Source organism: Ixodes scapularis, unplaced genomic scaffold, assembly GCF_016920785.2.
Source record: "Ixodes scapularis isolate PalLabHiFi unplaced genomic scaffold, ASM1692078v2 PGA_scaffold11__112_contigs__length_91849675, whole genome shotgun sequence".
NCBI lineage: Eukaryota > Metazoa > Arthropoda > Arachnida > Ixodida > Ixodidae > Ixodes > Ixodes scapularis.
In genome coordinates, this window is record NW_024609837.1 from 33,384,998 (window position 1) to 33,409,997 (window position 25,000).

Consider the following 25,000-nt stretch of genomic DNA (forward strand, 5'->3'; position numbering starts at 1 on the left):
ACCTTTCCACATTTGAAACTCCTCTTTCGACCCGCACGGAGAAGAAGTACGCCCATTCCTCACTCTTGGATTTGCTCTTGGATTGGCTTGGTTGCAAGGTTGAACGACGTACGCAGCGTCTCAATTTCCATTGTGTCTTGTCGGAGATACACCACGGATCAGGGGAGGGGGGAGGGGGACGGGACGAGAGAAGGAGCCAATGATATACGCTGAAAGCTAGAGCCGGTTCGCTTTTGTTGTTTTCATTTGGTCGAAAAAAAAATCTGGCAACAACACACGTTCAACATGGTGCCGGTATTGTTTTGTTTCGACAGGATGCGAGAATCTCCGTGGTTTGCGAGCACATGTTGCGATGACGTGACCGGTGAAGCACCCCGGTGATGTTCCCGAAAGACATAAAGTATTATTCGTAATCGTCGTGTGTGGTTTGAAAGTGAAGGGAGTCACAGGGTCCACGAGTGCACAACCACAAGCCAACGTTCACGACAGCGCTGCATTGACTTCGGCGATCTCGTTCTGTTTGGTGCAACACGGCGATGCGACAAAAACTGAAACGTTCGTCGTGTGTGGTGCGGGGCTTGTAAGTAGAAACCCACACAAACACGGAGCACAGATCGGTTGTGGGGTTGAGGTTCAATGGGTTCAGTCCCGTCGTCGTCAGCTCATCTGGTCCAGCTGGTACGGGAAGACGCAGCGAGCGTCTTCGAAAGTAAATCTTCCTTCGTTCCGTTTCAAAATGTTGAATACTCCCCGTGTAAAACGCTGCCGGGCGTTTTCAGCAAAATTATGTCGTTTTAATTGAACAATGGACTATGGATTGTTGTCCTAAATCTGCCATTTTTATGCTTCGTGTTGTTGTACTGTGTTTTCACAGCAACATGTTAGCACAGCGACGCACACCACTCGAGTAGATGATTCGGTCCTGCAAACGACCGGTTATACAGAATATCAGGGAAACATAAGTCACTACCGATATTTTCCTGTAAATCTTGTGCTAGTTTGTTGTGCTCATCATTTAGCGCAAATAAATTAGGGCAAGATTTCCCACCCTCCCACAGATGCATGAACTGAGACCACTTTTTACGTAGTGAACATAGTGCTCTTTCTTTATTTTGGGAAGAGGCATTGGTGCATTTATTATGATACAATCACTTGAGAGTTCAGGAATTGGGGAAAGCGAGCAAGCTTTCCCAACTTTGTTTCTTTTCTCTCTGGCACTGCCCATAGTTTCAAGTTGCAGTTTCATAGACATACCTACTAGCAGGTAGAAACTGCTCTAAAGCAGGTAAAAGACTGGAAAGTCAGGACGGTGCGGTCTCCGTGTTTCACACTTTTCGGAAGGTAACTGGGTAAGTGCTCTTGCGAGGTATGTGGAATATGCAAACAATTTTGTTATACCCGTCGTTTGTGTCTCGAGCAAAACGAAGAAGATGATCTACAAAGGCACAATCAGAAGCCAAGATTTACGATAGCGGTACACATTTACGATAACACATTCAACTCGAACAACTTTACGTAAGATGGTTCAGAAGCCGAGAAAAAAAAAAATGTCGGCTAACGCAGAGTTCGGACGTTCGAAGGCTTCTGCAGACAGCTCGTAATAACCTGGCTACGCCAGGTTTTTTTATGTAACAGCTGTGTCTCAGTCGCGGATGTTCAATGCACCCAATGCAAATTTTGAAGGCCTCCGGGGTGAAATGACGAGAACATACCTGGACACGTTTGTCGCTATGCGAATGCCCGATTGCCTCCAGCCAAGTGGCATAGCTTGCCATCTTTCGGGGCGACAAGGCTGCTGAAAGACTTGCTGTCGAGATCACTCATCTGGCATTACTTTACGGAGCAACGACGCCGCTGTAGAGAAGCTGACATCTCCAAAAAGTCCACATTTGCATGTGCAAGCAAAAAAAAAAAAAAAGGATAGTACGCAAAGAAAGAAAAGCTGAAAGTGAAAGTAACAAACAATGCTATCAAAGCCAAAACCCCGCGTTGCTTCCTATCACTAACACCTGCGACAGCTGCTAAACTCACAATAGTCCACTTCAAGAAGTCTCACTCAAGCAGCTGGGTCAACGCGAAACACTGATTACTTAGACGAAACGACTAGTCGAGGTAGGCGAGACAAGCGGGAGCAGGGACTTCGGCGGCCATGAAGAAAATGGTGAAGCTTTTGTTCGTTATGGTATGAATCCAAACGGAAGTGCTTTCTTGTAAACCTTTTGTAAAGAATAATAACTCTAATTACATGGGTTATTCCTTAGACATAAGAATATGTCGCTCAAAAGGAAATTACAACATATCACAAAGGTTTAACAACCAAGATCTAAGCTGTCAATCATTCTCTTAGCCAATGAAAAGTATAGCAGCCACTCCGTGACGTATAATACCCTCTTTGTGGCGCGCGAATTAAAACAGACGAAATATCTACAAACTAAAATCAGTCTCGCGCAATAAATATTGCTGTAAAAATATTTTTTGTTCGGGAAAAATTGTTTTTTGACATGCTTGTCCCAATAGGGCTGTTTAAAAAAACACTTTTTTTCTTTGCAGTTACCCTTTAACACGCCAATGCGAAGTATTAATAATTGGGGTTGTGTGAATATTTATACAGCATGTAGTTGGTTGGTCATTTCAAAGTTGCTATGAGTCGCTCACTGTAGATGAGCAATTTAGCCAGTGCAGTACAACCGCTAATGCAATGTATTCAACTCGTGTCCCCCTGAGTGCACAGTGCATGATTACAAACTTTGAACTCCATCCGAAACGAAACTAGTGGAACCAGGAAAAACAAAATATGTGTGTGCATGGGAAAAAGAATCAAAGGATGAACAGATGATTGCGAAAGCCCCAATCTTGTTCAAACCTGCTTAATTCTGAGTCATGCGGGAAGGCAAACACTGCAAACGGGGAATCGATACACATATTTCTTTGGGGGTTCAACGGCACCAGCGTTCGTAAGCTTAATAGTTGCGAAAACATATAAACGAAGATTGTGTAACAAGGTTCTGTGGCTTTAAAGCAGATTGCATCAGCCAGTTTCTCGAGATAGGAGGTATAGAAGATTCCAGCTCATGACGAGAAGAGACGAGCATCGACACTTTCTACATTGCTTATTTGGTTTCGTTTTGCATTTATTGTAGAGTTTATTTCCTAATGTGTTCATAATGCAGCTGTTAGTTAACTTCATGCATCACATTATGATTTCACTATTGTTGAAATTTAGAAAATCTAATCTTCTGGTTTGATTTGAGGACCTTTAAGTTCAAAGAAAGGTAGCTCTTGATATTTTAAGGGAAGGAATTATGCACCATTTAACAGCGTCTCTATCTTAAATTTATGTGACATATTTGTAGAAGGACCATTATTTTTAATTTTTTTTGTGCACTGTTGATCAGCAAGGGATCCGTCCCGTTTGGACTATTGTTTGCAGGAGCCCCACACATCCACTTGTGCTTGTTCTCCGAGAAAAGCCGGATTCTTGGAGATCCGTGCTGGAAGTGGTCCAGCTTTCGTTCGACGAACATCAGGGATGGTAAGGCAGGAACTTTGCTGGCTACGAACTATTTCAATGCCACGGGAAGCAAACTGAATGTGGCGCTAGCCCTGACATACGGCCGTTATTGAAAGATTAGCACAGACACACTTCTGCTTCATTTCCCAGATTGGCTGCAGGATTGTCAGCACTATGAATATTTCTGCGCATTGTCCGTTCGCCCAATACTGGCTTGTACTTAGGGCCTATAGGATGTGTTCAAAGAGTCCTTGAAAGGAGCTACATACACATAACATGCTACTTCCAGTTGTCTAGAGATCAAGGGGTGCATAATTCGTTTTGTTGTGTGGCCAAACAATCCCTTGTTTTGGGCATTAATATTGACAAACTGTGGGCATCTGAACTGCTTTATTGCAATAATGCCAAAGGGGGAGGGGGGGTTCCTCATCTCTCAATCAGTGGAAATAAGTGTTCCTTGAGATTGAAAAGATTGAGAAACCCTGAGCTCAGGTATGGTACCTCATACTTCTCATGATTTTTTTATAATGGCATGGCATTATTTGTTGTCGATTTGCTTCATTAATCCCAGTGGTAAAAATCCCCACTAACAGACGGCTTAGTGGAGCGGTTTCACCAAGTGTTCGGTGCATGCGTGACGCCGCCAGAACTTTAGTTCACAGGAGGCAGATTGCAGTGCCTTTTCATGCTCTACACGCGCAAAGCTCCAGAGAGGTGGTTGCACGTGCAGAAAGACATAAAATTTCTTTGATGCATTGCGGCAGCAGTGGCGGAGTCAAACTAGCCGTTGAGATGGGTCTATTGTACGGTAAATGTTGGACTTAATTAAAGAAATTATTTGAAGTTATACGAGCTTCACCCATAACAACAAATATGGTCAGATAGTTTAAATATTTAAAATTATCTTTGAATTATTGCACACTCGTGGCGATTTTCTCCATCTGTCTTTCCTGTACCCATCTTACAAGATGGAGCCTTTTTTCTTTTGTATGCTGGATGTTGCTAAATGGTTTCTGTCAGTCGCTTTCTTACATGCCGTCTCACGGAGGGAAGAATTTAATGTTTTGTTTCAGGGAGACATTTGAGATGCTCTCGCCACTCTTTGACTATGTGCTGCTCAGTCCGCTATGGCCCTTGGAGCATGCTGCTTTGCGGATGGGGCTCTTCAGGATAATCGGTGGTCCGAAATTCTGCCACCAGCAAGAGGCCTTTCTGAGGGCGTCCCTGCAGTGGCTACCTGTAAGCCTGTTACTGAGACTCCACATGTCGTCATTTTGTTAAGCCCCCAGGTCTACTTTACACCTGCATTGCTGTGCTGAGATAATACAATTGGGGTTGCATCAGCACTGTTGTCAATGTGCATCACTACCATAACTCAGTGCTGAGTTACGGTAGTGTTGCATTGTGTATGTAAGCTTTAAAAGAGGTAGGGTCAGATGCAATGGAACACTGATACAGTGCTGATGTAGCACAAAGTCAGCACTTTGTATATGGCACTTAGTTAGCACTGAGGTATATGTGTTAACACGCCTCAAAAATGATAAACAACAGGGATAGTTTTTGTGTTCACCCAAAAATGGGAAGTTTGAAGAGTGTGCCACTCTAGCATGAAAGTGCAGCTTATGAAAGCCTAATGTATGACATCCCTCATCAGTGTTTATAATTTTTTGATTCAGAGAAATGAAACCCAGGCGAATAGTAACGGAATTTGTGTTTTTCAAGAGCTGCCTCTTATTATGCATGAAATGTTGTTTACAGTAGTTCAGCAGTTCTGCAAAAGACGTGACTAGTTCTTTGTTATATGTTATAGATAACATTAAAAAAATTAGTAGAACTTTTTTACTGCAATTGACTGTCCACCTAAAGAGACACTAAAGTGGATTTTGAGATTGTCCTTTTATGACTATAACTTTACTATGTGCCCTCACGTCCTATAAAATTGAATATATTATGATCATGTGTCACCTTTTTCCGTGACCAAAAATTCTGATTGCCCTCTTTTTTTTTTTTATTAAAGGGGAGTGTCCTGATGTTTGGTTGGAGTTTTAAAAGGGAAAAAGGCCACATGTTAATGTATTTCCAGGTTTTCTAGGATGCTTAGGGCACATGGGTTGAGTTTGTGCGAGAGTAGACAATTTCAAAAACCTCTTTAGTGCCCCTTTAAATATTCTTCCGTTGGCACACAGGAGCTCCGATTTCCGCCGTTGTTTCTTGCAGTTGACGGATGCTGCAGAACTTGCTCAGGTTGTGGCGATACTTGAAGAGCTTTGTCCACTGGTGGAGCTTCACTATCCTAATTTATGTGGCTGGTGTGCTACATACACGCTGTCAGTCTGTCTTCACGCTCACCAACATCAAGTCACTTGCCTCATGTTGCTGCGTCAGGTGCAAAGGCTCTGCGAGGCGTCGAAGGAGGTGACCGCTTTTCTTGCTTGTTTTTCCACCTGCTTTTAACATAATTTCCGGTTTATAAATCGCAACCCCAATAAACGACTCTTTTTAGAGAACAAAATTTGTATATGAGTTGCACCTATGTAGGTACTCGTACGGTCGGCACGGTGAAACTGCATTGAAAAGCCCGTACGTGTATGCTATGACTGCAACATATGTGCAAGCGAGAGAGAGTCAATATCCTTGTCAACGAATTAAATGAGAAATATTACCCCCGTGGCAAATAATTTTTTCAGTTAAAGGGGCATTGCAACGATTGTAACATTGAAAGAATTTGCAGCTCATATTTTTTAATCGCTGAAAATTGCTATTGATATTGCTATGCACAAGTGAGAAATAACGCTCCACCTTCTCCCGAAAGACTGCTTTTCCGCTGCATAATCGCAAAAAAAATAAAATAAATGATTTGTTGATATGCGGCTGCGTGTGGCGGTGATGGCAATTCCAGCGTCGCGTCACTGGGGTACACGCGGAAGTGCTACACTCGACGTTGGCACCGTGGCAAACCGTCTCATCTCAATCGCTCGTTGCGACCTTTGGCAATGCTGATCCTCGAAAAGTCGACAACGGCGGAAGGTGTGGAAGAGGGCTCTGAAGACAGAACCCAATGGGGGGAAACCAAGTGGTCCCCCCCAGTGACGTTGCTCGAAAGACAGCGTGAGAGTTGAAGGGTACTTTGATTTTCGATTTTTAAAAATTTTTCAAAATGAAAACTAGCACGCACGAGAAAGATGGGTTTTCTGTTCTCCGTTCTATAGGGGACACAGATTAATTCTCGCAGTTAATTAACCAAAGCCCGAAAATTGTCGCATTGCCCCTTTAGGTTCCATAGTTATACCCTGAGCAGCCAAAACATTATGACCATCCTTTCATTTTGGGAATGAGCGCACCTCTAGCTGAAGCTGCATTATTTTTTATCTTCTGGTGCAGATGGTACATGATGGCTACCGGGGGATGCGAGGGATCATTTTGTCGACTACGTGCGCGGGCAATAAGAAAGGCTGTTGATTTAAGCGACTTTGACAAAGGCCTGACCAGTTACTACACCTATTGGTGGCCTGTCTTCCACATCGGAACTGGAATCTTCCAACAGGATAATGCTCACAGGGCCAGAATTGTGCTACTGTAGATGGAAGAGCATGATAAATTCCAGTTGATGTCCTGGCCAACTAACTGATCAGATATCAATCCTATACATCTGGAATGCGATGGGGCACCAGCTTAGAGCTCACAGATCTCCTCCTTCTAATAATAGGGATTTAGCGACCAGTGCTTACAAATCTGGCACAATCTTATTCAAGGCACTTACCTCGGTCTTGTAGGGTCAGTGCCAAGATGGGTTGAAACTGTTGGGTGCCAGATCTAGACCAACATGCAGTGATGTGATTGCTGTGCCAATAGCACCAGACTGCGCCATGGAGCTAACCCTGCTACACCCTGCTACGTTTTGCTAAAATATGGTAATCTGCTCCAAGCCTGTGCCAAAGTACCAATTTCGGTCGCCTTTCAAAACCGAAACTAAACTGAGCACCATAATTGAGCGTGCGGGGGGGCTAGGTGGTGCAAGCGGCCACTCAACACAAAGGACCCTGCGTCAATTGTCCATCCGGTCTTGCATGGTTTTCCTGGCATCTCTCGTTTCACCCTCTCGTCGTCTGGTGCATCTCGTGGGCCTCGTCTTGCGTTTTCTTAAAATTTTTTCAACGAGACGACACATGCAAGGATGTTTCGACGCTTTGACGCTAGCGTGCCGGCAGCCATGCCGTCATGCAACGAAACAAAGTATTGAATAGTACCTAGGTTTCTCTCGATGGGCTTTCTTTTGAGAGGGAACCCAGTACATGAAAAATCTGTCGCGAAAGAAAGTTGGTGAAGTGAAGTGAGCTAAAGTAAAGAAGGCAATGTCTGCATGCTGAACCCGAACAGTGTGCTTGTTTGTCTCGAGTTCAGTCGTTGCACAAAGCAGTGTCCCAGCCATATTTGTTCCTCCGTGGGAACAAAAAATGGTAACCTCGGGGAAATGTATTAAAGCCAAGGAGAACTATCAACCTTCACAATTGTTTTTCTGCTTATTAATTTGGGTCTATTTCTCTTTTCCTACTCACACAGGGCAGGAAATCTACTCTATAAACTCTGGTAGCAGTGTGTTTTAAGACTGCTTTTAAAATATTAACAAATACTTCATTTTCAAAATATATTGACTGGCATGTTCGACGAAAGTAAATTTGCTCATCACAAACACTTAAAATTTAATTTAAAAGGAAAATAAACTAGGGGGCGATTGTAAGATTGGAGTTATTGTTTGATAAAAGTTTTGCAAGATGATAATAAACACCATGTGGCAGCAGCAACATCATAATTCTAGTGTTGCCTGTTACTCTGAAGTCTTTCATTGGCCTAATAATGTGTATGTTGAACAAATATGTATGGATCTCTTTTTTTCTAGTGTGACTTTTTGACAGATGTTTGCATTGTTGTGCTATCTGTCTTCCTGACAAAAGCTTCGCTGCCATACATCGGAAGGCTTCTTCACATATGTGAGTAAGAATGTTCCTTCAAAAAGGTTACTGGGCCCTTCATCTTTTTGATCTTCAGTGCCTGTAAAAATACAACTGTGTCTGTTTGTCTCTTTGGTCCAGGCGACTTTGAGTAACTGAAGGTTTTTCTCTTTACTTTAACTACCATTCAAAACTTTGCAACTGTTCATCATTTGAACAAATCGTTCCAAGAACATGTTCAGCTGTTTTGTCATGTTCATTGTGGGTAACTTGTGTACGCTTCCATGCCAGATACTGTAGTCTGGGATCATTGATAGACAGTGATTAGGGTCATCTTCTCTAGATGTTTGTCAGATTTAGCTCGACTGTTTTCTGAAACATCACTCTAGGCACCTATCTACAGTGTGGCAAAAGACGGGTAAACTAAATTTTGACGAGGAATTGAGGGAGAGTTTCAGTGGTTTGCAAAATTCATTGCAGACATTTCATTCATACCGCTATTCTACAGGCCAAATTGCTGTCATTTTTTGTCTCAATGTGGGACATTTTTTTTTATCATATTTTGGTATTTGACTGTTGCTCACTATGCTATATTTCAAACAATCACTGTTCAGCCATTCAACTCCAGCCCCAGAAATGGGCCAGTAATATTGCTAAATAAATTTGTGTCTTTATATAACTGCTTCTGCACTCGGTTTCTGATAAGGCCGCGCTACGCGATGCATCGCAAGTAAAGGGTTGGTGCTTGTGAGGTTTTGCTCCACTTGGGCCTGGTTCACACGTTTGCACTTGAGTGTGATCGACTCAACTGCATTGCAGCCGCTCGTAACCGCTTACGAGAGCACATACTACTCAAACAGACTGGTGCCACTGTTGCGTAGTCGTGGAATCCTTCCAACTAGTAGCTAGACCGGAGGTATTGCACTATATGCGATATCAAACATATGCACTACCTATGAGTAATGGTCTCTTTTTAAGATTTTTGGAATTATTTCAAGTACAGTGGAGTGTGGAAGATGGGCAGATCGGAATTGTTCCGGAGCTGCCCGACAGGTGCCGCCAGCGCACACTCTCGTCACGAGCAATTACAAGTACAGTCGAATCTCATTAGTATTTCGAACACACTTAATTCAAACTTTTGGTTTATTTGAACTGACGCTGTGGCTCGTACTACACTGTATGTATTTCAATGTGCGAAAACGCCCGGTAATTCGATCGCTTAAACATCCGCGCTGCTGCCCATGTTTTCAGGAGCAGGCTAACTCACGCTACGGCACCTCCGACCCGGCTTTGTGGCCGCGCTACTCCGTGCACCAGTTGCTACTCCTGTCTCCAGTTCCAAGTAACCATGACAGCCGATCACGTGGTGACCTCAAAAGCTGCGATGAGTGGTGCAGTGCTGGCAGTGGCTGTTGTCATTCTCTCTCTTGCACGGTGACAGTGCTGCGTCGCTGCTCTTCGGCGTGTTTTCAGCAGGAGCGTGGCAGTTATGTTTCTTGCCTTGCACTCGCGCATTGCTGTGGTTCATCATGTTTTCGGTGGGCGCGCGACTGATGTTTGTTGTGCCGCTGCTCTACAGCGCGTTTTCGGGGGGAGTGCGACAGTTATGTTTCTTGGCTTGCACTCACGCGTAGCTGCGGTTCAACGTGTTTTCGGTGGGCACGTGACTGACGTTATCTCGATTCCAAGCATCGTGGCAAGCCAGGGCACGTATCGCCCACCAAAGGACCTCAAGACGAAGGTAAAGATACTGCAAGAAGTTGACCAAGGCGCCTGCCCTTTCCAAGACGGAAATAGCGAAGAATCACGGCATCATGAAGGGTACTCTATCAACATACATAAAGAACAGGGAGGCCATCTTTGCTGGATATGAAAAGGAGCATAAACCTGCCAGGAAGAGGCTGCAGACGTCAGCACATCCCCAGCTTGAAGGCACTCTTGTCAGGTGGATAAAACAGGTTCGTAGCAGAAACCTTCCACTGAGTGGGCTAATAATTGCAGCCAAGGCGATGGAGTTCGCAAGCCAGATGGCTATTGAAGAATTTTCGGCATCGAACGGGTGGCTGTTGCAGTTTAAGGAAAGTCACGGCCTTACCTTCAAGACCGTTCGTGGTAAGAAGGCGGACGTGAACAGAGCCGCATGCAAAGAGTGGCTATCCGGGGAGCTGAAAAATTGCCTTGCTTCCTACATGCTGGACACAACTGTGCACTACTTCTCTTGCCAGGAGAATGCAAATGCTACATTAGAGGTAGTCTCCAAGCTCCAAGCGGTGTTCTTTGATTCACGACTGAGAAACCGCGCACAGGCCGTGTAAAAATCCGTGTAAAAAAATGTCCGTGATCCGTGTAAAAAAATGTCCCGGAACCCGTCACTCATGTGTTAGCTCAGTGCACATGCGCTGCCCAACGCAGCGCTGCATGTTATTACTTCATTTAATGAGCTTTCTCTAATTTGAAGTTCGTTTAATTCGAACAAATTTTCGGTCCCCCTCGAGTTTGAATTAACGAGATTCAACTGTAGTTGTAACGAGATTCAACTGTAGTTGTAACGCGGTTGATCCAACTTTAGCGCAAGCGTGCAAACCAAACTTTACGGGTGCAGCGCAACCTAAGTTCAGGGCAGTGACGAAGGGGCCAGGTACATTCTATGGCTTTCTTTGAGAAATGATGGTTTCTGTGGAGATGTTAGTACCGTCCATGCAGACGGTGCCGACGTGTCCCGGGATTGTCTGCGATTTTTTAGAGCGTTTTTTTTTTTTTTCACGTTCTATGTTTCAGGTGACGTTCTGCTGAAGCAGAATGCTGGCTCCTCACTGGTTGCTTGGGTTCTCACCTTGCCGTTGGCACAACTGGTGGTTCAGCCTCCAGACTCCGGTCCTTCCGCCGGACAGAGGTCGAGACTCCAAGCAAGCGCTGTGGCACTCCTCAAACAGATGGAAGCATTTGATCCGGAAGATTCCAAGAAGCGGCCCTTATTGCCGCACCGGTTTCGCGCTCCGCTAACGAACCTTGGTGGAACTTGCGAGCTTCTCTGCGATGCCATGCTGGTTGCCAAGGTATTCAATGGGTGCGTTAAGTCCGCGCTCCTTTACTCCTACTCCGACGCTCCTAGTGTCATACTCCGAGTGCAGTAACTAAACGAAGCATAGCTTACACACCGAAACTATAGACGAGCTCCATGAGCCGCTTCCGACCACACAGTTATGACGAACCCGGCGTCTCGTGATACGGGTGGCAGAGGTCGAAATTACTCCGAAGATAAATTAATTAGGGCCTTTGTGAAGCGGCGGAGTATAAAGTAAAAAAAGACTGACACGAGAAAGTTTCTAAGAATGTTTTAATATTCCTGAAAGGTTTGAAGATTCTCTTCGAGCACATGTGCTGACAGTTACCTTGGCCAATCTATTTATTGACCATGCACGCTGTTCAGGTTTAAATGGAAGACAACATTCTTGAACTCACTTGTTTTTGAGCAGGAAGCTGTCAAACTTGCCAGGTGTCCCGTGCCGTCTTGCAGCACGAGATAGAACTCGTCGATGTGCTACGCCGAAACCGGCACACCACCGTTCAATTGATAGCACTTCAATTCGTTATCGGGCAATGATTTGGACAAACCTTTTCTGCAGCACTAACTGATGTTTCGGCTTTCCAGTCCAAATACTTTTATTCGCTGGGCTAAGCATTCTAAAAAGGGCAGCGGTCCCAATGTCTTCTCAGCTCAACAACTCCTCTGTCGCTGTGCTATCGTCACGCTACTGTTCGATATATGAATTAGTTTTCAGGAGAAATGCACAAACTAACCTTCAGAACGCTAATTGCTGTCTTGGCCTTTAAATCAAATTGCTTTTACCTGCTGGATTGACCCCTATTCAACTAAAAAGGGCAGTTGTCCGGCTGCGCTCTTCGTCTCGACGGTCTCGACGACACGGCAGCCATCTTGTTTGTGGACGTGACGTCGTGGAGCACGAATAAAGTCGCTCGCGCTCCGAGAAATACCAGGTACACGAAGAGCGCACTCGATTGTCTCTGGCAGCGCTCCTGTCCATTTAATGAGAGGAGCGTCAAACTCTCACACTTCGAAGAATGGGCTTAACGCTTTCAATATTTACTTACTGCTAGCGCTTTAGTTCGTTACACTTGCTTGTTTCTTGGTTGAGGTTGCATAGATAGCAAAGTTGCACGACTGAAGTTAAACATATCTAATTGTTGAAAGCATAACTTAAGAAACTCGTGCACTAATAAAAAAATGCAACAGGCGACAGCTAGAAAGCTATTTATTCTAATGAAGGATATGAAATAATATGGATATGGCTTTCGGTGGCTGTAGTAGAAGTTTAAGAAGGCAACTTATTTGAGAACCTAGGTTTGCTCATCACTGGTGAGGTGTACCACATCCTGCACTACACCTCGCTTGGCGAGCTATCTCACTGGTAAGGAGGGAGAAGACCTAGGTTCAGATCCTGGCCCGCCAATATTCCTTTCATGGCGGCTTTCTAGCTTGCACTTTTATTTTATCACTAAAATTAATCACCCGCATGTTTGGATTTATATGTCATCAAAAAGGGCAAACCCTGTCGTCTCATGCGAACTGCTATCTCAACCTTTTTGCAAGGTCCTCTACGAGTACAATCAGTTGGACTGTGAGAGACGCGAACCATTCATCAAGACCCTCGGTGGAATGCACCGTTCGAGAGAACACCCAAATTTCCTTATCGCCTTGACTGCATCGGCTATTGTCACATCGACCGAGGACGCCGGCGTGGTTGGTGCTGCCTTGGGCGTCATTTTGAGCACCATTTCTGCAACCGTCGAGTTGGTGAGTGCCGAGATACTTACAGCTTGTATCGGCACTTTTTAGAACGTTTGCTCTTTACAAGGCTCTCGCGTTTTCTTTGTGGCACTCTGTGCCACTCAGTGCGGAATTCTAGGACTGCTGTACTGTACAAAATGGTGCTGCCTGACGTATTGAAAGAATTGCCTTTTTCAGCACGAAATGAAAAGACGGCTGTGATTTTTTACAAACGTGGCATCGTATCATGTAGCATTTACCTTAGCATGTATGCTGCCCAAACATTAACTTCGATATGGATTATATGCTTTTTTTGTGTGCAGTTTTGGAAGAGCAATTTGAACACTTGGTGTAGCGTCTGCAGGTATTGAGTATAGTGTGCCTGAAAGCAAAGTAATTGTATGACAAACTTTGGGTATTAGAAGCTTTGTAAGTTTTGTGTTTGATGATTTAACTTAGTATCAGAACATCTTGGCCAATGTGCATACTTTGTCTGTTTGCCGAGATAGGTTGTGAAAATTAGGCTATGAGAATGCAGCAGAAACAAACTCGGCCCCAATTATAAAGAGGAACAAAAAAAAACTTGCTGCATTGCATGACTGCTGCTTTCAATGTTTTCAACTGCTATGTGATTTTCACGATGGGAACACTTTGTTTCAGGGAACGTCCGTCTTTCCTCTGATGCTGTACAAGCTGGGCAGATGCAGGGCCCCCGACACAATCTTAGTTCTCCTCAAAAGCCTCCCCAAGACTGCCGTCCACAAAGTTAGTCTCAATTGCTATTACCGCTAATATTGTTCAACAGAGCTCGCTTCATACCAAGTCGTCTGTAATGCAAATCATTTAAATTCCTTTTTTTAGCTTTAATGTGATGTTTTACAGTGCTAGCTGTTATAGGATCTTCCTACCACCGGAAATGATGTTCATTGTCAATGTTATAGTTGATGTTGTTGTAGTTGGCGTAATAGGGCGTAGGGGGGGTGTCCGCCGTCGATGTTGCCATATCTTTGAAAAAGATTGCCCGCCACCCGCGGGAATCGAACCAGGGTTTGCTGCGTGCGAAGCGGAAGCGTTGGCACTAAGCTAAGCCACAGCGTTAATAACCTGCCTTATATACAGGTTTTTTGTAGTACCAGATGCTTACTGCACGCAATCTCAGAGAAAAAAAAAAACATTGTTGATAACAATGTTGTTGTAGCACTGTCAATGCCAAGAGCTCGTGCCAGGAGATGCGCTTTCATGCGCTGCTGAACAAGAAAAGAAACACAACTGTTCGGAACCAAATGGAACAAGCTAAAAGCGTTCGGAGCAAAGCAGATATCCATTTCGTTCCGAATGCATCTGTTCACACACCCCACTGTGCATGAACGCGATGCCGACGCCCAACAACTTCGCCGTGATGTGTCGGAGCTATCGCTCTTACCGTAATGTGGATTAACGCATGACCGCAAAATTTTTTCTCGTTGTAAGTATGGAGGTCTGCTCATAACCTTCTTTATGTTGTGGCGTAGCATTTTAGAAGAGTAGCGAGCAATTTGTTTTTAGGAACGGAGCTGCTGACACAATAATTTGATGTTAACATTGTGCAATTATTATGGGAGATGTTCTATCACACCCAACAGTACATTTGCACTGTTGCGAGTAAAGCCAAGATGCTTGCAATCTCACGGAGGCTGATTGCGGAGAGGACCTCTGTGCAACCGAGGTTTCGGTTGCATGTCAAAAGATCCCCAGGTGGTTGAAACTAATCCCCAGCCCCCCCTCAAAGGTATGCCAGTTGCCCTTCGTCGGTTCTTTACAAAAGACCCTTAAGTTTGACTTCAATTTGACTCTTCGAGCGAAGTGGTACTGTAGCATTACCGAGTGGCGGCAGACGCCGTACTGGATCATTTCTCTTGAAGGAAACCTGTCGTCCTGTTCCCCACCCCCTCCCCCGCCCCTTGTTCTTGGAATCGAACAGTACTGCATCCCACCGCTGTACAATGCCTTGCAAGCCCTGTCTGCCAACCCTGTGCTGAAGGCGTGCTGCATCGCCAGCATGGCCCAGCTTTACGCCAAGCAGCCGCAAAGCTTCCCCCTCCTGCTCAAGGCGCTGCGCGAAGAAGAAGAGGACTCGTGCTACGACGACGTGCTGCTCGCAAAGGCGGCTGCCATCGGCGACGTCATCAAACACGAGTGAGCGCAGGGAGTTGTTCTCTCAGCCGTTATTTCAGTGTATTCTTCCACATTTATGTGGCAGTTAACCTTTTGTACTCATCACCCCTGCAGGCGTGGGGAGGGGGCCAAGCACGCTGTAACCCCCCTTCCCCCTCTGATTGCTCGAATGGGGTGCAAATTTTATCAGTGACCTCAAGTCAAGCACTTTTGAAGAACATGTCATCTTGGAATGCATAGCGTGCTGTGCGTTAAATCAGGGGTTCTCAAACTGGGTTCCGCAAAACACAGGGTTTCTGTGAGCTGGTCTTGTGGGTTCTGCAAACACCCAAATTGCACCCTCCCTCCCCAGGGCCATGCAAAGCGCCTTCATCTCACTTTGCACTGACATCACAATTTAAATGGTGGGGATGTATGAAAAGCAACACAAGCAAAATTTCCTACGATTGTACTTTGTTGTGCACAATTTTTGTGGCTTCCTCGGGTTCCGTGCGACCAAAAAGTTTGAGAAGTGTTAAATGGTGCATCTGCCTTTGTAGCAGTGGTCACACTATCATGCGCTGGCAATGTGTGTTGTTGGCTCGCAGCCCCTCGATGCATGGCGTGGACATGCTGGGTCCGCTTTCCCTGATTGTGAGCAAGCACAGCAAGTACCACCAGTCTGCTGCTGTGGTGCTTGCATTGCAAGGCATCTACAACCTCTGCAAGTCCGAGGTGTGTCCAGACAAAAGCTCGCCTGCTTGTGTATGGACGGCATATTCGTGCGGGTTGATTGTGTAAATTGCCTCTTTCTAAAGTCTCAGGCTTTTTATAGAGCATGATACGGCAAGAGCAAATGAGAGGTTGTCATTTTTATCCTCGGTTTTTATCTTTTAAGAGGAAATTAGGGTTCTTAAATATATATATATATATATATTTTATTCATTACCATATGTCACTCAAATACAGTACCTATGTAGATGTATCTCTTAAAGGGACACTGACAGGGTATTTATGCTCGCCGAGGTTTTTAGTTGTATGTGTTATATGAGAGCTCAACTACCCAGAACAGAATTTGTGGATCGAAATTCGGTTCCTTTCCGCCCGAAAACCGCCGATCAAGAACTGGCCGGTTTGAGTCTCGCTCACTCTCTTTTCCGCGGTCACGGGCCGTTTTCTAAGGTATCGATACGACCACCAAATTTAATCAAAGTCGTGGGTCACTGAAGGCACACCCTCAGTATTAAAAATAGAAAAAATATGAAACCCATTTTTTGTGGCTTCTAAAAAGCTGTAAATACGTTGATTGAAAAAAAAAGTTCCACAGACAACCGGAAGCATTCTGTGCGTTCGTCGTTTCGCGTGTCGTGGGACTCGCGGGGACGGCGACGGCAGCGGACGACGGGCGTGGGACCTCTATTACAGAACTGTCGTTCGCGGTACCGGCGAATTCTGTCTATCTGTAAAAGGGAAATTTGGGACTGATCAAAAGAATTGGCATTCTTCCCGTGCGACACGCCCGACCACCAAGCCGATTTGCACGAAGACGTCGCCGAGCCGTCACTCCCTTCTCGTGGCTGAAGACATCGCTCGCGCAAACGTCAAGCACGACCTGTCTACTTCGAGTTGAATACGCACGCGTACGATTTCTTTACTAGGTGCGAATGTCGCCAATGCGTGGTGCTTCCCGACTTCGACCCGGGAGCGCTTTTGCTAGAGGAAAATCGGCAGCAAACTTTCCAACGTACAGTTTACCGGCTGAATTATTACTAAGGAAAGAGATCTGCCAGTAAAGAGAAGCGGCAGTAGCTCAGTGGGAAAGACGTCCGTTTCACACGTGGTAGAACCGGGTTCAATCCCCCGTAAAACTTTTTTTTTCTTTACATTTTTTATGTTTACATATTTCTTCTTTTTTTTTTCTTTTTTACAATTATCACCGAAGAAACAAACAAATGTTGTGGACGACACTTCGCTGAATTAAATGGTATGGGATTTCCTTTTTGACACCTGCGAACTCAATGTAGTCACTTTCCACAAAATGCAAGGAGCATATAAATCAGGTAGCGTCCGCTTTCCGAGGTGCCCGTATATGTTCTACAGGAATTGCAGCCAGCCATTTGTCCCGATCCCGTTGATCTTTCGGAAACTCTGTCGCACAATGCTCCCTTTTTTTTTTCGGACGCAGGACATGTGAGCTCTTCACGCAACATCTTGGGTGTATTCTTTTCGGAGCCGATCATGGAAATTCACCACGGGCACTCACTACTCATCTCCAACTCCTCAATGTGCAAAACAACTAATCTTGGAGTACAGAACAACGAGCGGAACAAACATGACTGCAAAAGAATCACACGACGAGCAGTTCCCGCACGGCGCATCGCACGCCGCATGTCGTGTCGTCTGCTACCGGAGAAAACAACAAAAAAAAAAAGCACAGTCGGGTGTAGCCACGTGACTTCCGCCACTCACTCTCTTCTCTCCACTTCTCCGACCTCCGTCGGGTTTCGGTTTCGGTTTCGAGCAGTTGCGTCTTTTGGCTTTATTAAAAAAATACGCTACTCTGTTGCAAAATATTAATTGGGTAGTCCTCCGACACCATAATGAAGCGCCTGGCAAAAAATAAAAAAACATTTTTGGGGAATGTCAGTGTCCCTTTAATGATGATGTTGAATCTGAAATCAGATTTGAAATATATTTTCTAAAACAAAAAAAATGGCAAAATATAGAAGCCTCAATAGGTTATTTCTTATGGGTCATTAGGGTAATTTCTCACTAAAAATCTTTCTTTCTAATTATATATAGGGATTCCCAAAGGTCCATCATACATCCTAAAGCTAATAAAATATTTATAAGGTGGTAATATTTATTATAAATGAATCAGTTGTGAAATGAATCAATTGTGAAAATAAAACAGGTGGAATGATAAGTGCCTTAAGTTGATGCTAATTACTTTTTATTTATTGAGTATATTGTGAAAAGTAGAGCTCTAGGGTGCAGTTAAGTCATTGCAGAAAACAGCAATACCAAGTTCCCTGAAATCCATTTAGAAGGGCATTGTTAAAACCCCCATGATTTTGACTAAAAAGTCAAAACGAGAAATTCCCTCTCAATTTCTCTTATACTTTAAATCCAGCGACTTGAGACTTGAAACTTGGTGTTTTTAGAATAGCTAAAGATTGAATTCAGCAATTGTATTTTGTGCGGAGGTACCGTAAAATCTCAAAATTGTAATTTTTAAAAACAAAAATTTAATTTTTTAGTTTTTTGTTATTTAATGTAGAATTAACTTGATAATTTGTAGATGCTAAAAAGGCCAGTTTATCTTAAAACCTCTCATTAAAGTGAGAATATATGACAACGAGATCAACTTATGGTCACTTGTTTTTGGTTGCTCTAACGGCTTCAGTTTGTGATAAGTATTTCTGGGCATTATTGGGCTGACATAGCACCAAATTCTCTGCCAGTATTTTTTTTTTTTTTTTTTTTTATTTGCTCATTATTAACTGTGTTCTTCTTTATGAGCATGGAGCATTCAGTCTTCACTTGTTTACTTTTCCAGGTGATAGATGTGAAGACAACCTTAGCAGCGATTGTCCCCAAGCTATGGAGGGACGAAAGGTCAGATTCCAGAGAATTGTATGCAGGTTTTGCTCAACCTTTCACACTGTTTGTGACTGTCAGATTTATTTTTATACTTGCAATTTGAACTGTGAATTAATGTATACTTTGAAACTAAACTAACCAAATACATTGGATTTTTTTTTTTTTTAAGTGCGCATTATTATGTTAATTATTTGTGTCTAAAAACTCTAAATCTATGCAGTAGATCTTTCCGTATTTGTAATGAATTGATTTCTTATGCCGTTCTAATCCTGTTGGTAACTACAGTTGGAAATTCGTGCATAAAAGCTAATAGTAATGCTGTTTACAAGTGCCAGAGCACTTTTTATATTTGCGATTTATTAATAGAGTAATTTCTGTTATGCATTTATTCCTCAAACTGAGGCAGCCGAACGTGCTGGGATCCTTTTCGTTTATAAACGAGCGATATCTTTGGAGAAGCTGAATTCGACATTGGCCACTCTGCGGACGGTCGACAATTTGCGCCCAAACTTTTCTCGCACGCGTCGGCAAAGGCCCCAAGTGCTGAGAAGCCTTTACCACCTGATGTCCGTGGTGCCCGTGCTGTCGGTGCCTTCCATCGAGTACGAGAAGTTTGAGATGGAGACGGCAGCCAAACTCTGGAAGGTCGTCGACAAAGTCAACGAACCGGCGACCACTGGTGGGGCCTACAGGGCCCTGGCTGCTTTTTCGACCTCCTGCCACACGCTCAAGGTTCTACCCGATGCCGTAGGTTCCGCTCTTCTTTTAAGATATAGTAGCTTCTTTTATCATTTGCATTTAACCTCCCACCGTATATGCACCGATTGGCGAGGATATCTAACCGTCGCACCTTCAGCGGCCAAGTTGAGAACTGTAACCTCAAAAACAGCAACGACGTAAAGTTTTTTTGTTTTTTTTTTACACGGCGTTTGGTTGATGTAGACGAATGCCGCCCCGTCAGCGTTTAGCTGAAGGTCGCGTTCGAACGGTGGAGCACCAGTCGAAAACTAGTCGCAGCCGAACACTGACGCAGCACTTGCGTCAAACATTGAGTTGGGGTGAGGACTATAGATCAATTAAAAATATTATGCCTCTGCCAGTACTGCCTGGGAAGGTGCATCCGATTTAAAGCCAACTTGTTGTGCCTTCCCAGGCAGTACCGATGTGTCTAACCTGTGCCTTGTGCTCTGTTGAGGCCGACGACGTAGAGAATCTGTTTGGAAAACATCAAGCCCTCTAGGAAACAAGCGGGACAAAGCGCCCCTCACAGTTCGGCTTCCTAGAGTTTGGCAAGAGTCGTACTAGTAGAAAACAACGGCTTGTCAGCTCGCAGAACATTACAAATTTCTCCCATTATACACGGTGAACTGGGGTACTAATTGTGTCAGCATTTGATATCTACCGGACTTCTTATTTCATTGAAACATGGAAAATGCATCTGCAGAAAACATTTTTGTTGTTACGACCAAATTTGTTTAGGTTTACTTCACATCTATTAAAAAGGGCTGACAGTTTGTGCGTATTAATTGGGCTTGGCAGATGTTAGATGAGGAATAACCGTCGCATTAAGTTGGTTAATTCAGCAATTGCGACGTCTTGCATCTGGTAACTTTGGTGTTGCTATGAAGAAGAGGAAGACAGGCTGTCGCTGGTGCTGTGGCAGCAACAGCAGTCATGAGCCTGCGGGATCGGTTGGAATTAAAACCTGACATCAAGTAGACGTCTCGTCTCTTAATCCCACCAAACATTGTAACAATAATAATAGTTTTATGTAGAGCCCTGCGTGGATAACTTTTTGATCATCCGCATCCGATCCGTATTTGCAGACTTTGTTTCAGCACTCAAATCTCATCCTCACTGTCGTTAAATTATTGTATTCACATCTGATCCACACACGTTAGGGAGTTTTAGAATACCTTACGCAGTTTTAGCGCACGCTAGCGCTAAACGTAGCGTTCGCATTAGTACACGCTACGCAAGAGAGTTTTAGAAAACGTTTCTCCACCACTACGCAAAAGCCCAAGCATCTCGCGCTTGCAACGCCGCCAAGATACAGTCACATTTTTTATTTCATGCGCGAAATGATGTAACTTGAGAAAACAAACAAGTTTTTTTGCCCATAGTAACATTTTAGATTTGTTCAAACTTGAGAATGTGACGCTAGCGGTTCACTGGTCGTGTCCGCTTGTGCGACGCAAGCGTGTGCTGACCTTCGCACACCATACCTTTGCCGAGAAATGTTTGCGCATTGCAGGCATCAAGTTGTTGGCGATCGTTGCCCACCTTACTGGGTTTTCCAAACCGAGTGCAATGTCGTCCCATATAGAAAATCGCAGTCGCGAGGATGCCGCCGACGTTGCAACACGCTTACGCCGCTGCCAAAGCAGCCGCAGCCATGGTCCTTGGAGCCGCCATTTTTTAACTGTGCTCGTCTTGGCTTTAGCCTATGGTACTTTTCATCACGAATCCTCCTCGGAGGAGGAGTGCGAAGACTCTGCGTATGCATGCAATTTCCGAAAAATAGCGCATGCAAAGTGCAAAATGTGGTTAGCGTTCGGCGCATGCGCAGTGGCGACGATGCTACTCTTTGCGTACGCAAAACTTTAGTGTGCGCTATTCTAACTTTTGGCTTGATAGAACGCCCTAAACTCGATTCTCAGTGAGAATCGGGTGTTTTTTGGTGTAAAGGACAAGTTTCTTGTTGATTCACACCTCTTCTTTTTCTATGTGAGTAATTTGCTCCCACAAAACATTTGGCGATGCACTTCATAGTGTCTCTCGCTTATTCACTGTGCAGTCGCGCTTGTTTATGGGCTGCCTCGTCAAAAACATAGATCTTGACCTACAGATATCCACATCCACAGCCCCTGGCATCCTCATCCAATCCGCAATCCGTGAAATCTGATTAATTTTTATCCCCATCCACCAGTTGACTGCGGATATCTGCAGATGATCCTCAGGTAATCCGCAGATATGCGGGGATTTAGTTATATTGGACATTTTGCAGTTGTGGTTTTAGAGGCACTCATTCTATTAAGGAAGGACGCTACTTAAAAAGATAATCTTTTGAACCTTTGGCTTAAAATGAATGAAATTTGCAGTATATACTGGCAGTTGCGAGGCAGTATGCCGTGCAGAATTTCATCTTTGTTCATGAATTTTGAAAGAAATAATATTTACTTTTGTCAGGAACACACTGACATTGTTTAGAAAAACTATCGTTGGAAACCTAATGTAGCACCCCAAATTTTTCTTCACTAGATATGCAGTAGAATACCTGGAGAGTGCAACCGTAAAAACAATATTTCTAAAAAGCAATTTTTTTAATGCTACCATCGTGCTGAAAAATCATATGAAGTTTTTACCTTATGTCGCTGACAAAATCTTGGCATCTTTTATAAAAATACACCCACAAAGTAAAGACAACAATGCCACACTTGCATTGGCCATTAAATTCCAGTGAGGAAAAACAATGAGTGAGCCTTTCCTTTTGTCCCATTACCAAACAATAGTTTTCCTCGAGTGATAGCCAAAAAGTGGAACAGAGAAAGATATGTTCAAAGTGCTCAAACCTCTGCCTTTTCTTTAGCATCGGTGGACCAAAAATATTTTATAAAAAAAATAACTATGCAGTGTAAACAAATAAAACTTTTTGGGAATAATCTCTAGATGTTGGTGGATGTAAATATGGTAGTTAGCAAAATCAACTTTTTTTTTTTGCAGAATTCTTTTTTTTTTTGGGGGGGGGGGGGGGGGGGGGTAGAGTCTTTTTCTCTTAGCCAATTTAACTCTTTCAACTTTTTTCTCAAAGATTTTTCTAATACGTTATATTTTTAAGAAAGTTTTGCTGAAGATTTTAATAATAGGAATTTAATACATTGGACTTAATTCTTCTTGAAGGCCAAAAAGAACCTGAAGATCCCAGCATCTAAAATATCAACACCAATGGACCTCGGACGAAATCCCGAAGATGTGCTGAACTACGCGCCGGGCTATTGTTTCATTGATTTACTGCAAAGCATAGAGGATCCTGGAATCCTGAAAGGTGAATAAGATACATTGTGGTCAACCATACTAGCCATTCTAAGCATTAAGCAAAGTTACACTCTAGTGCAATTTTTCCTGAACCTGAATTTTCGCCTTTCGAATTCTTCGTAATTTAAGTTGATTAAATGACAGTTTTACTACTAGGGATATGGTCTTGCCTCACTGTGCACACAAAGTGTGCACGATGAGGAACACATGAGAGGAAAAGGGAAGGTGGTGTCTAAGAAATAAAAAATTGGCACTGCTTGAAAAGTAAAAAAAAAGCAGAGCAATACTGTATGTCAGTATTTACTTATTTTTGTATACTGCCGGCATTTTTTATAAATGCCAAGGCAGACAATGCACACAACAAAAATGACAAAAACAAAACATGCCAATGCAATACAGGCAAGCTAATTGCCAAAAAATGCTTGAGTAGCGCTTCGTTAAAATGGCCAGTGATTCTAAATTGATAACAATTTTAGAGATTATTCCACTCGCCTATTGTGTTAGGGAAGAGGGACGATTTAAACAATTTGGTTCTACACAATGGTTCAATGATTGTTAGCTTGTGTTTATTTCTTGTAGACCTGGCTTCGTTAATTGCCGAAATTTACTGTAGTAAGCAACAGCATAGAAGGACAAGAACACAACAAAGACAAAGGACGCTGTTTTACAACTCTGGTATACCCTGGTATATACCGAAATTGTAAGGCAGCGCCTTCTGTCCATCTCTCTTGCGTGTCTCCCTGTTGTGTCCTCGTCCTTTCGCGCTGTTTCTTCCTACAATGAAGCATCGGCTCGCTCAGGCCTCTATCATAACGATACAATCAATATTAATTGGGGGGCTAGGAGATCATAACGATATTCACAGCCCGGGTGTCTCGCTCACACCTGCAGACTACGTGGAGTTCCTGTCGGCATTACTGCGAAGCGAAGTGAACTCGATGCCACGCTCTGCGTACTCGACGCTACATCTTCGATTGAGGCCCGACACGAAGGACAGAAACCTGAAGGCAGCGCCGCAACTGCTTTGCTCACTGTATGAAGGAAACCGACACCCAAGCATCCAGAGCAGCATTGCAAGTATGTGAGCATTCTTGGTGCACCTCGCTGGGACAACTATAGTCTGTTGCAGGTTATTAAGAAGAGCGGTACAAGCTCCTTGCACAGAGCCGTCAGCTCTTTCTTTTTTAGCAAAGCGAATGCTATAGAGGAGGAAAGCACCAGTCGTGGCAAGCGGAGAGCTTCTTCGGAGGGGCTTGTCCCGCGATTCTAATCCTGCGACTATGATTTCGTATTATTTCGGCTCAAAGTTATCCAGGTGTGTTAGTGTATTGACATGGATGTACGCTTCTCTATTTAGGCGTGGTAATATTGCATCTAATTTACTATATGCTTGTGCCTGAGAGATGTTTTTGTCCCATGCATGCAGTTTTGTTGCAGAGAATTGCCACAGGGGGGGGGAACGTTTTCTCCCTGCTTGCTCGGGTGCACCGAGGGGAAGCAACACCTAGAAGGGTGCATTTTCTTGCGCATTTCTGTGTGCCGCTGGCAAAATATTTCGACAGGAGCTTCTCCCGAAACGAATTCAATCCCCTGCACAAGGGCCCAACAAATAAGATAGTATGGATTGGGCTACTTGACGAGTAGTCAGTGATTTTCAGTGTATTAGCGATAGTGCTGGTATGATGCAGATGTGGTAATTTGAGTGGCCTTCTGCTGTAAATAGGCTATTCATAACTTTTGACACATTGGATCATTTCGGTAATATGAATGGGTCTTATTCATGAGCCACGTGCAACTGATCATATAGCTGCTTTTTAGTGCATTTCTTTGGTGTTTGTCGAGACTGAATTGTGCAAGCATTGTCTTTTGTCGGGTAGTGAGGCAATGTGCTCTTAGTTGACATGGATATTCCTAGCTCGTAATGGCATATCAGTGGAAATAAGTTATGGAATTGTTTTGTTTGTTTGAGGGAAGCTTTGT

The 25,000-nt window shown here is 43.9% G+C and overlaps 1 protein-coding gene across 1 annotated transcript in view; it reads left to right on the forward strand.

The window, feature by feature from the left end:
• LOC8028838 (focadhesin) overlaps positions 1–25,000 on the forward strand; it is a 77,184-nt gene that overhangs the window by 5,644 nt on the left and 46,540 nt on the right. The window contains exons 5-17 of the mRNA XM_029973218.3: positions 3,431–3,532; positions 4,585–4,750; positions 5,729–5,926; positions 8,409–8,499; positions 11,239–11,516; positions 13,073–13,276; positions 13,910–14,014; positions 15,210–15,424; positions 15,991–16,117; positions 18,942–19,000; positions 19,519–19,732; positions 22,886–23,030; positions 23,912–24,097. Of these exons, the coding sequence (XP_029829078.2) occupies positions 3,431–3,532; positions 4,585–4,750; positions 5,729–5,926; positions 8,409–8,499; positions 11,239–11,516; positions 13,073–13,276; positions 13,910–14,014; positions 15,210–15,424; positions 15,991–16,117; positions 18,942–19,000; positions 19,519–19,732; positions 22,886–23,030; positions 23,912–24,097 (2,090 nt within the window). The remainder of the gene's footprint in view (positions 1–3,430; positions 3,533–4,584; positions 4,751–5,728; positions 5,927–8,408; positions 8,500–11,238; positions 11,517–13,072; positions 13,277–13,909; positions 14,015–15,209; positions 15,425–15,990; positions 16,118–18,941; positions 19,001–19,518; positions 19,733–22,885; positions 23,031–23,911; positions 24,098–25,000) is intronic.